The 12,945-nt window shown below is 40.5% G+C and overlaps 1 protein-coding gene across 2 annotated transcripts in view; it reads left to right on the top strand.

Annotated features, from left to right (window-relative positions):
• LOC117826869 (receptor-type tyrosine-protein phosphatase S-like) overlaps positions 1 to 12,945 on the top strand; it is a 95,996-nt gene that overhangs the window by 41,872 nt on the left and 41,179 nt on the right. For both annotated transcript variants that reach the window (XM_034703269.1, XM_034703268.1), the window contains exon 6: positions 10,272 to 10,382. In XM_034703269.1, coding sequence (XP_034559160.1) covers positions 10,272 to 10,382 — 111 coding nt within the window. The remainder of the gene's footprint in view (positions 1 to 10,271; positions 10,383 to 12,945) is intronic.

Genomic DNA, 12,945 nt, shown 5'->3' with positions numbered 1-12,945 from the left:
TGCAGTGAGTTGGCCAGGTGTGGCATGGCCCCTCTGTGAAATCTGATTGGCCACCCTTGGTGCCATGCCAAAACGTTGAACTATTGCCATTTTCCTATTGCCAGTTAAAGGCAGGATATTAACACCCCTGTAGCGTCTTGCCTTCAATATGAATGGCACAGAGGCAGGATGCTGGGACCAAGTGGTGCACTGGCATTGGAGGTAGTACCAGAGGTGTGACGATGGCGAGTGGGGATCACTGGGAGTTGGCAGAGCAGAGAGGTCTGAACAGGTCTATGTGTGTGTGCGTGTGTGTGTGTGTGTGTGTGTGTGTGTGTGTGTGTGTGTGCATGTGTGTGTGTGTGTGTGTGTGTGTGTGTGTGTGTGTGTGTGTGTGTGTGTGTGTGTGTGTGTGTGTGTGCGAGTGTGTGTTTGTTTACATTTCATGCTTCATAAAATGTCACTTTGGGACCCCCACATTATGTTGGTTCAGGATTGATATGACAGTGCAAAGGAGTTATCACAGCAGAGCCTTTGAATATACCTCAAAATATAGTGTATGAGACCCTCTTGTTATACCTTTTTTTTTTAAATCTAAATAGTTACTGAACACTGGTCCAACCAACATACCAGTATAAAATGAAGAGAGAGGTATTTTGTTGTGTCATGGTAGTTCACTCAGAAAATGGTGCTATGCTACCTAATGCTTCGTCACTGAAGTGTGTTGTTGTTACCGCACAAGACAAGCAGCTGCTTCACTGCACTAAGCATGCTGGAACACATACCTATGCTGACCAAGCTGGCCATGCTGCTTTTTAATAGCTTTTAGGGATGGGCATTTCAAGCCAAAATACTATTCGGTAATCATTGGCATCTATTTGACGACTATTTGAATAATCCCCCCCGCCACACACACACACACACACACACACGCCTGTCCCATTAACAGCCCGTTTGGGGGGCAGTCGCATTAACCAGCAGCAGGAAGATGTGCTGCTAGTAGCAGGCACTGACAGTGTCTGTCTTGATCTTTACGTCAGAGTTTCTGTGACGCGGCGTGGTGTTTACATTTACATTTACAGCCATGTTCAGTCTCTGGAAATACGTGTGTAGTAGTGTGAGATTCAGAAACTGAAAAATCTGTTGCAAGTGTTTTCTTCTTATTTTGCTATTTAATGTAGTTAGCATTATGCTTTTTCTGTTTGCCAATGTGGTTAGCAAACAGCTTTAAGATGTTCTATAGCCACCGTCTGGCGGGAATACCGTATCACAACCAGACACCGGCAAAAAGGTGAAAAATTGTACATTTAAAATGAGAAAATATTTGAAGTAACTCTTCAATTTTTACAAAGTGAACGAATATTCCAATATTCGAGTATTTCTAAATCATTGCCCATCCCTAATAGCTTTCCTTCTTCATTAGATCGTAATCATGCATTCAAAGAAAATGATGGTATACAACTAAGTAAATGAACTTTGCTGAGTGCTGGTTAGGTTGAAAAGACTCATATTTAAGACAGAAAGTGACCTGCAGAGGTGAGTAGCATGACTCCATGTCATGATTGGTCAGGGGCAGTACCTCACATCATATAAATGCTACTGTAGACTGAGCGCAACTACTTAAAGAATAGATTGAGGAGGATTTAAATGTTGCCACTCTGGTGTGTGGCTTTTTAAATATAAAAATGATTTAAACAGGAATATAACATCTCTTTAATGTTATTGCACACATGCACACATTTATGCCATGCCACCCAGTACACCAGTTGGGCCACCCTTATGAAAAAGTCTGGACACACCCCCGCTCATTTGCTGCCTTTGTTAGCCCAGGTATATCAATCAATCAATCAATCTTTATTTGTATAGCGCCAAATCACAACAAACGTTATCTCAGGACGCTTTTACAAACATAGGAGGTCTAGACCACTCTATGTCAAATTATGAACAGAGACCCAACTTCAAGACAGGGTAAGACTCAGTCTGACCCCACCTTAATGCATCATGAGCATTGCACATCGCAGTATTTAGCAAGTTACAGTGGCAGGCACAAACCTCAGGCAGAACCAGACTCATGTTAGACAGCCATCATGCCTCGACTGAGTTGGGTCTGGAAAGACAGATAGAGGGGAGTAAGAGAGAGAGGTGATAGTGATGAGATGAGTAGTAGAAGCTGTTGCAGCTGAAGTCCAGTACGTCCGTATCAGCTGTATATACATGTATGTATATTATATATATATATATATATATATATATACATTTTATATATATATATATATAATGTATAGACATTGTTTTATGTGTGAAGACTCAGTACAATACACAACACTTCAACATGTGAAGACATCCAGAGCTTGTCAGGCCTAAGATGCCCAGTTATGGTCACTACAATGTGCTGCTGTGATTGGATAACAACTGTTTTGGGGGAGTGGTTAACAAAGTGGTCAGTAGTTTTGCAGGTGGCTACTGCCTACCCTCTCCCAGTTTTAGCTCCTACACCTATTCCTTTTATGAATTCACTAACCTACTAGTGTGTGGAAATTTATACCAACACTGTGTGGTACTGAGTATGTGAAGTGTAATTGCCTCCGTGTAAAATACCCTGCAGTTGGTGTGGGTGCGAGTTTGTGTAGGAAAAGTCGTGCTGCGAATGGAGGCAGGTGAGACAGTGTGTTCACAAAAAAAGACAGAAAGCTTAGAGACCATAAAAGCTGTGGTATCAGGGACATAAGGTACATGCCAGAGGGAGCCGTGTAGTGACTGTTTTATAGACTCCTAATTGCGATAAATACTATGCAAACATTTTTTATTCTCTGCTCATAATTTATGAGAAAGCGATGGTGGCCTTGAAGCTACAAAACAAAGAAACTTTCTCAACGCCTTCGATGCTGTTTTTTTTTCTCTACTACTTTCCAAAGTATATTTTCATTCCTACAGAATTTTGAATACTTTTTTTCTGTAGCCCAAAAACGGTAAATAATTTAACAATCCATCATAATAAGTTTCACTCGGTGTACTCCGAGGCTCATTTTGCCCTCTATAGGGTGTCACACAGAGACATGACACTGATTCACCGGTACATAATGTTAGGCCACATTTCACATCAATGAAACAGTAGCAAGACAAATGGCTCAGTGCGATTCACCGCAGGGCTTTAATAGGATTTCAAATCACCAAAAGCATCACAAAGCTAAACAAGAAAACGCACTGTATAATGAACAAAACACTGCAGTGAGATGACTTGGAGGAAATCAATTACACCGAAGCTAAGGCGCAAAATAGCAGCGAGATATGTTGTGGATGAAACACTCCTTTAAAATCTGTTTAATGAAGGCACCTTCCAAGCAGTGCCTCGGATTTCGTGGACGGCTGCCAGCTCTCGTTGGAGTGCAGCCAGGGATCTGTTTTGGGCCACAACATTGTTTTCTCTCTGTCTTTCCTTTTCTTTCTCTGCTGGAGATATTTTTATGGCCCATATGGGTCAAAATGAAAAATGATATTGAGATGGCTGCACCGGAATCCCACTAAAGGTGACTGTTAGCCACTTTACAGCCCATAAGTATCCATCATCGGTGGTGTCCTCCCTCTGCAGGTAACTGTCCAAAAGGTGACAGTCGTGAACGCCAGCTTCCTGTGGGTACAAACATATGGCGCTGTATAGAGTTGAACTTCCAAACATCTTTATACCTCAACCAAGGGATCCATCTATTTTTCCATGCCATCTGCTGCACCAGTTTAGATGTGCATGAGGAGAGCTGTGACAAGTGATCTGTCTATCTCTGACATTTGGGACGAGATCTGGAGAGTTTACCTAAGCACTTAGCAGCCTTCGCAGACCCACACACTAACAGATGGCGAGCAATATGGACCCTGAGGTTGACTGCTGGGTAAAGGATGGACCTGTCTTGGCTGGGATCTGATCAAAGGTTGTGATCAAGGTACCGAGAGCAAAACAGAGAAATGAGTGAGATATGAAAATGCTGCTTCTTTTAATAAGCGGCACAGTAAACAGCTTGTATGCCACTTAAAAAAAACATGTAAAAATAACTGTACAGGAATCACGCAAATGAGCTACAACATTTTTTCTATAAAGGCTGGTCTTCTTAAATCAAGACTGAGTGAAAATGTTGCATGTGTATCCCTGAATACCTCTGCCTCTGATTTTATTTGTGGTCCAGTTTGTTCATTTGCCTGTTAGTCAGCACGATCTCTTCTTAAAAGCAGATTTCAGTGAAATTTGGAAGGGAAATTTGGACACTGGCCAAAAAAACCAAGTCATTTGTTTTTGGTGGAGATCCAGGATTGACATGTTTTTTTTTCAAGGAAATCCTTTTACAGATGATATTACAGATCATAACTGACAGGAAAAAAAAAAAGTTAAATATTGTTTGAATTTGTCATATTAGTGCACTCAAAACACTGGCTTATCTACAACATAGCTCTCAGGCCCATCTTTGTGCATGTGGAATCAAAGATAATCAACACAGAGCTTCAATTAATGATTATTTTATCATCCATTTATCTGCCAACATATTTTTTCCGTTAATAAATCGTGGATTATGACTATAAACTGTGAAAAATGTCTGTCACAACTACAACAATCCAGAATGAGGTGCAACATTTTTCTGAATTTGTCTTATCAGTTAACAAAGCTGAAGCATGTTCAGACTACTGTAACATAAGATTGCTATAAGGCTATATGCACTTAAGGACCAATTGTTGCAGAAGTTCAGTTTTCTGGCTAAAAAGCACATTGTTTCAAGTCTTGAACAGTTAACCTTCCAGTTATGTTGCGGGTCAAATTGACACCTTCTTAAGTTCAAAAATCCCCCCAAAAAATGTTAAAAGTAATTTTTGCTGTGAAACTTTTTCTGCTTGGCTTAACTAGTGTGAACAACATATAAAATTATAATGGCTAATTTCACGCATTTGCAACCCCCCCTGCATGTTTATATTACATACTGTTTGTGGGTCAATTTGACCCTGCAGTCAAAGTGGAGGCCAAGATCAGTCAGAACTGTCAAATACTAAATGTTTCTTTGCAACTGTGTTACATATTTCACTCCAATCACTTTCCAATGTACATGCAAAAAAAATTTAACATGAATTTTCATAAAAAACGAGTGAATTATCCTCATTGAACTAAGATCTGTGAGAATTAAAGAACACCAATGCACTAAATATTGATTTAAATGGGTAGTAACGGAGTAAATAATGAGATTTTTAAAATGTTTATTGGAATTTTTCAGGGTTCTGACAGATTTGAATCATCAAATATGCCCCGGGTCAAGTTGACCCAGGAACATTACTGTTGTTCCTATGAAACAAACATAACAGGAGGGTTAATCTGCAGTGTTTACTTCATGTTTACCTTGCTTTATAGTGTTAAAATGTCTTGTCATTGTTGAGTTAATGTCACATTTAAACAGTGTTATGTAAATGTATTGCAGTATAAATAGCTCCAGTCTGTCTCTAATGTTGGTAACGTCCGGTCCCAGTTAATGTCCCTCCTGTGGGAGATATGGAGTCCAGCTGATCTGTTTGACCTACATGCTCTGGCAGACTGATCAGGTTAGCAGTATCTGTTGTCATCTGATCGGCAGAGTCTCTGCCCAGCAGACATAATACACCCTCCACGATTTCACAGCAGCTAGATTTACTGAAGTCACATCTCATTCTGGGTCTGTCAGCAGCTTCCACACTCACTAACAAACTGCTCCCCTTCTCCTTCTCCTTCCTCTCCCTCAGTTATCTTTCACTCTCTCTTTTCACAGCTTTCTCTGCTGCCTCTCCAAACCGACTGTCGCTATGTTTGTGCTTGCCAGATATACGTCTCACTGTTTATGCATATGTGGTGACCTTTATATGTGCACATATACTGAACACTGTATAGTAACTGCTTGTTTTGCATAAATGAAAATTTCAATCGCCGATTTCGAATTTGTGCTGATGGTTAGCCATATGAGCTGCTTCTAGCTGTCAGATGAGTTCTTGTTTGTAGATCTCCACCTGTCCAGCTCCATCTCTCCTCCACTCTTTCTTTCTCTTGTCTCTTTCTTCCTCCTTCATGAGAGGAAGGCTCAGCTTGTAGAGCAGATAATTTATTTCTGTTTATCTCTGTACTCGGCCCTGCACCGCGGGGAAATGCAAGATGGAGAAAAAGAGAGAAAGAGGAGGGCACGAGCTGTTTTTCTTTCATGTAATGCAGAAGACAGAAGCAAATGGATGACAGCTCCAGCTAGCAGGGCCTCAGCTCAATAAACACAGTCAAGCACACAAAATGCTCACTTGTGTCCTAGCTGAGTGTAACAAGTCAAACTTTTGCCTCTTCTGAGCCTCCAAAAAACAAGTTGTTTAAACTTCAGCATGTACTGATCAGCGACTGCAGAGACTCACACACACTGACACACACACTGGAGGTCTCTGTGGAGCCTTTTAGTGCTTAACTGGCCACCTTTTTAAGATTTAATCAGTGAAAGCTTTTCTCTCCATTAGGATAACACACCATGTGTACTGTCTGTGTCTGCAGTGGTGGAAAATAGCTGTCTGTGCATCAGCTCAAGTATTGAACTTCATTTTGAATACAGGGTTGCAACCAGTGATTATTTTTGTATTCAATAACCGGACAATTGCTTTATTGATTAATGGATATAATGGTTTGGTCTTTAAACTGTCAGAAAGACTCTCTTTAAAGTCTGGTGTGATGATTATATTCGTTTTCAAATATTCAGTTACAGCATGAACCTGAAAAAGACAGAAAAACATCCTGATATTTAAAAAAGGGTCCAGTCAATGGTTGAAAAGTTGGATTAAAGGGAAAAATAATCAAGTCTACTACTTCCAAGCTTATGTTACCTTCTCTTCTGTGTGTCCTTGTGCAGGTACATAGATCATGGGATTGTTTTCAAGATTTAACCTGAATGAAAGGTCATAAGTGACACATTCACCTACTTATCTCTTCTTCATTTATTTATGTAACCAGGGAAGAGACTCATTGAGATTTAAAACCTCTTTTTCAAGAGTGACCTGGCCAAGATGGCAGCACAAAATAGGTTACAATTAGGGATGCACCGATCCTACTTTTTATGTCCCGATACAGATATCTATACCTGGACTCTGGTATCTGCCGATACCGATACTAGCCTATCCGATCCCGGCAGTCGGATATAACTTTGGCACCCCGCCCCGGTATCTTTTGTGTGCAGGAAACTCATTAGAATTAGAATCATGACACAAAATAATGCCAACGAGCTTACTTATTCAGGTAGGCTGGAGTTCAAGCGGAGCAGTGTCAGAAACCGTCTACGTGATGGTGAACAGTACCTGGGTTCCAAGTGCTAAACCAGAGGCTGGAATCCCTTTTATTTGAAGGATCCGGAAAAATTAAATCCAATAACTTGTCCGTTTTTTCACACTTTGAATCCATTAATAGAAGGTTTTTTCCTTCTTTGCAGTAGGCTACAGCTGACGTAAACTTCCTTGGGCTTCCATTATATTTTTCAGCGCGACTGCCATCCGTTGAAACATTAGCGCTGCACATGTTGCAAGTTTCCGGCGGAGTTGTTAGCAAAAGAAGCATGCACCTAAACTGCAGAGTCTCTGTAGTTATCTTCCATCACGCTCCACCGGGCAAAAATGCACAGACTGGCCGACGCTCATGACGTAGGAAACGCACATGGAACCTAGAACTGAGATAAAAATATCTGCCATATGGATCGGACCAATATATCGGCCCCTTGTCACCGATATCCGATCTAGCTTTTTGAGTCTGATCTGGCCGATATCCGATACCAGGATCGGATCGATGCATCCCTAGTTACAACATACAACAAGCACACAAAACAACACAAATAGAATACGGTCACAGTTTCACATGGTTACACAGTGCAATCACAAGATACAATTGAGCTTGTTTCTCTGTCTTTTATGATTGACTTAAATTCCCGCAGAGCTACAAGGTGTGTCAGTTTCAAGTCCTTCTGCACATCATTCCAGGTAAACGGGGCTGAAAATTTAAAAGCCTTTTTGCCCAGTACAGTTCTGACTCTCGGGACCTGCAACTGTATGATGTCCTGAGAGCACAGGCCATATCGGATGAGGTTTCTACACGTGTACACACAAGTATGTAGGGAGAAGTCCAAGAATAGATTTATAAATAAAAATCAGCCAGTGAGAGAGTCTACGATCGTACAAAGATGGACAGTGTGCGACGGCGTATAAGGAACAGTGATGTACATGATAGCTGCAACCGGTAATAAAACGCAAAGCACAGTGATACACAGTATCTAATTTCTTCAAATACTGATCAGGAGCATTCATAAAAAGCAGGTCTCCATAGTGCACATAGCTTGTATTGCTTATGTTAAATTCTGGTTGTGGCTCTTATTTACACATAATTGAATATCCATCATTTAGCCTGTGTCAACCACACAGTGCTGATCAAGCCTAGCACCACCAGCAAAATCTCCACAGTTTTAATAGTGTGTGTGTGTGTGTGTGTGTGTGTGTGTGTGTGTGTGTGTGTGTGTGTGTGTGTGTGTGTGTGTGTGTGTGTGTGTGTGTGTGTGTGTGTGTGTGTTGGCATTGGTGCTGGTGCACAGGTAATGAACCAGCAATAATTGCCAGTGCTATGCAGCCATGGGCACAAAGCAGGCTTTAGTTCAGCACCAACGAAAAGTTTTTGATGCTGAAAGAGAAAAAGAAACTCAGACAGATTAATCACAATCAGTGCTAGAAGGTGATCAGGGCAAGGAGGAACAGTGAAAATCTAAGTGTTCCCTGGCTCATTTGGAGTGTGCAGTAAAGTCATAAGCGAGCATCATCAGTGTTTGTGTTATTAATCTCTCTGCCAGAGGGGGGAGACAGAAATATCAGACTACAGGTTTACCTTTTGAGGTAATTACTGTGTGTCCCCAACCCTTCTGTGTCCAACTTAATACAGTGAAACGTAAATGAGTGTGATTTTATTATGCTTAAAAACACTACATACAAGAAATATTTATATATATATATATACATATATATATATATATATATATATGCGTGTGCTGGGAACAGACAATTACCTAAAATTGTGCCTATGGGGCTTTTGAATTGTCTGTAGTCTTAAAAAGGAATACCAAAGTTAAGGTTCTGGCACTGTGCTTCTGCTCGTACTTCAGTAGAAATCTGAACATGTGTACAAGAAAAATCAGGGTCATAAGAAACGCACTATACCCTCTGTTTCTCTGTATATCTCTGCACATGTCATATAAGCCAGATCCTTTTTATCGGCCTTACAGAAGATCTGATACAAACCACTGTGCTTTATAAGTGTGTGTGTGCATGAGCACTGTTGTGTGTATGAATGTGCACTGTGGATCTACACGCCTGCACGTGATTGTTGTGTGCGTTTTTTAGTTGTGTCTTTTTTTTCATCTCCTCCTGCAGCAGAGTAATCCATGGTTTTGTGCTGCCTCCTCAGGCTCCATGTCAAAGTCAGTTTCAGATGAGATGAATGTGACAGAGCCGGCTGAAAAAGCAAAAAAAAATCACTGCTGGTAATTCAAAAGGCTGCTAGCAAAAAAAAAAAGAAAAAGTTTTAAGAAGCCGTGAGAATAGCTCCGTGTGAAGCCAAAGAAACAAAAGAATACCTGACAAGTACTGTGTGTAATTATAGCACATTTAGGGAGACACTGTTTACCACACTGGGATCAGGCAAGGAGGATAAAAATTCAAGAAGTAAAAGGAACAAGTTGAGGAGTTAAAGAGCATCGTTGGGTTGTAGCCGCGGGGGGAAGCCATGTAGCTGCTGCCAGTTAACTGCCAAGATAGAAACAGACTTTCTTCTCGGCTGCAGTGCTGCAGGAAAGGAATCACTAGCTTGCAAAAACCATACAACAGAAGAGCCTTTAAAAGTCATAGAAGTTTATAAAAAGTCATAGAGGGACTCAGCTTCCAAACTTTTGGAACAAATTTAGATTTTTGTGTGTGTAACCATTTCTGTTTGCTTTTTTAGAAGAGAGGACAAAGCTTAATATAATCTTTTCTTTCTCTCGTTTATAAGAGCACAGCTTATTCTGATGATGCCTCACAGATATGACAACCAAACTGACTTTATTAGACGTTAAAGCAATGGAAGGAAGGATATGCCTGGGGTCAAAATTTAACAGAAACAGACCAGTAGACAAACGTTGCAGGATGAAAAGCAGAGGATGCAAAGAAAGTACGACAGCAGCAGGGACTGTTTTTCTGCAAACTCGACTAAACGTCTTCATTCCTTTCTCTTTCTCTTTCTGTCACTATGTGTCTCGCAGGAGCGCTGCAGATAGAGAACAGCGAGGAAACCGACCAAGGGAAGTACGAGTGTGTGGCCACCAACTCCCAAGGCGTGCGCTACTCCTCCCCTGCCAACCTCTACGTGCGAGGTAGGACCTGATCACATTACACGGGCACATCACGCACACGCATTCAAAGACAAAAAAACACAAAGAAATCCCCACATTTAAGGTGCTGCTATAAATAAACATATCTCTTTTCAATAGCTGTGCTCTTACTGTAAACAAGTATTACTAACCCATTCATTGTCTACAGTATTTGTTGACTCTGTTGTTTCTCACAACCACCTTTAACAAGTCCACCTTAAACCTTGGTGCGAGCCCCAACAGTAAAATCAAATTGAAGATAAAGTTGGGGACACACCTCGGTTTAACTGCATGGAAACATCACTGATCTGTCTACTAAAATGGTTTCTGTACAAGAGGCAGATTAAACAAAAAATAATGCACAAAAAGTGAAATTTGATTGAATTTTTGAACAAAATTTGAAGTCAAACAATGAGAGAATAATTGATTCTTAAATATTTGAATGGCACCCATATGATCCCTGTTGTTGGACTATGGGTGCTTATTGGCTCAAAGACCACAACCAATGTTAAGAATTACAAGTTCTACTTTTTATGTGAAGTGCGTTATCAGAGGAGTGTGTATGCGACGTATGTGTGTGTGTGTGTGTGTGTGTGTGTGTGTGTGTGTGTGTGTGTGTGCGTGTGAGAGTGTGTGTGTGTGTGTGTGATGCAGAGGTGCGAGTGGCTTTGCGCTGGCCGTTTTTATTCTCTCTGTGTTTCCCCGTTCTCTCTCTCCCCCCTCACGTCATTGTGTTCTGCATCAACCCCCTCTCATCCCTCAGAGCTTCGAGAAGGTTGGTGTGCTCTTTCTTTTCTTTTGTTACTCCTTTGTTTCAGAAAGCTTTACTTATTGAAACAGAGAGAAACAAAAAAGAAAAAAACCAGACATTTGAAGGACGTCGGAGTAGATTTTAAAGTGAAATGTCTCCGAAATTAAAGACAGTTGATTTCTCTAGAGCTGCTACGATGATGATGATGATTATGATGATGATGATGATGATGATGATGAAGTGGTCTGCCTACGCAGCAGAGTGCATTGTCTGCATTGTGAGGCCTTGTGTGCAGAACCCTTGGTATTGCCTTCACTCCCCGATCAATGTTTTCTGCATGGTATGATCTTGTTGTCATGGAGACCCAAGAATTGGAAGATTAAAAAAGAGGCGATGTTTGCATGAAAGGAGTGAGAGAGAAAGAGAAAGAAGCACCACTTGCATGTGTGTTGACTGACGGACTGACACAGGAGCATGGCACAGTGTGTGTTCACGCCTATTGATATGCTCAGATTGTGACAGTATTATTGAACTTGCTGTCTTGTCATGACTTGCAACTGTCTTTTTTTTTTTTGCATTTGTGTAATCATGTGTGCCCCAGCTTCCATGACATCACATCTTGTCCAGATCTGTACTTGTTGGTGGAATCTTGCACTTACTGTCACGCTTGCTCTTGCCCTTCTGTGTTGAGGTGCGATGTGTTGTGCAGGTTTGCAGAAGCATCAGTTATTTTTGCCAAATTCATGACGGCCACTCGAGACATTGGGAAGAGCATTATATCAACAGTGGTAAAAAGAAAGAGTCCATTTCCTCACCTACTGTACCTAGCTAACAGAGTGAGGTTTTTCACTTAATAACTGTATTCCACTACAAATTGAGGGAAATTGTTTTTTTTTTTTACCACCACATTAACAGATGCTTTACATCCTAAAACATATGTAACATACGGCAAGGCAACTTTATTTGTATAGCGCATTTCATACACGAGGGCAACTCAATGTGCTTTACATTAAAACATTAAAAGCATTGGAAACATTCAGACAAGCATAAAAGAGCACAATTAATATTACAAATATAATAAAAAAGAAAAGAAAAGGACAAATAGAAATATATTAAAAGTACAAATTTGCATTTAAAGTGAGTTAAAATAAGCTAAGATAGGAAGGCAGTGGCAAATAAAAAAGTCTTAGTCTTTGATTTAAAAGAGGTGAGAGTTGGAGCAGACCTACAGCTTTCAGGGAGTGTGTTCCAGATATGTGGTGCATAATGACTAAACACTGCTTCACCATGTTTCGTTCTGACTCTAGGGACTGAAAGCAGACCAGTACCTGATGACCTCAGAGGCCGAGATGGTTCATAGTACAGTAGCAACAGATCAGCAATGTATTGATAATGTATTATAAGTTATATGATGATTAAATGTGATGCTTTTTAGATATCTAAGATAGTGAACAGTGCCACTTTGCCAATTAAATAAATAATGCACACAAATAATTTAAATATATCTGTTGGGATTATACAATAATATCACAGGCAGGGGGGTGGACTGTTTGCTGCATTTAGATTTGAACATCCGAGCAATACTATGAAAGAAAGAAAGAAAGAAAGAAAGAAAGAAAGAAAGAAAGAAAGAAAGAAAGAAAGAAATATGGTTCCCCTTACAGATACATTTAACAGAAAAAGTAACAAAATACTCCTTTCTCATGGATTTTACTATTAGAGCCTTGATCTAGACTGACCAATAGTGAGCTAATGACAGCTAATGTATCTAGCTTTAGCTCATGTTAGCTAGATCAGGGCTTCCCAAAGTGTGGG

This window comes from Notolabrus celidotus, chromosome 15 (assembly GCF_009762535.1).
Source record: "Notolabrus celidotus isolate fNotCel1 chromosome 15, fNotCel1.pri, whole genome shotgun sequence".
NCBI classification, from domain to species: domain Eukaryota; kingdom Metazoa; phylum Chordata; class Actinopteri; order Labriformes; family Labridae; genus Notolabrus; species Notolabrus celidotus.
This window is presented reverse-complemented; position numbering and strand designations above follow the sequence as displayed.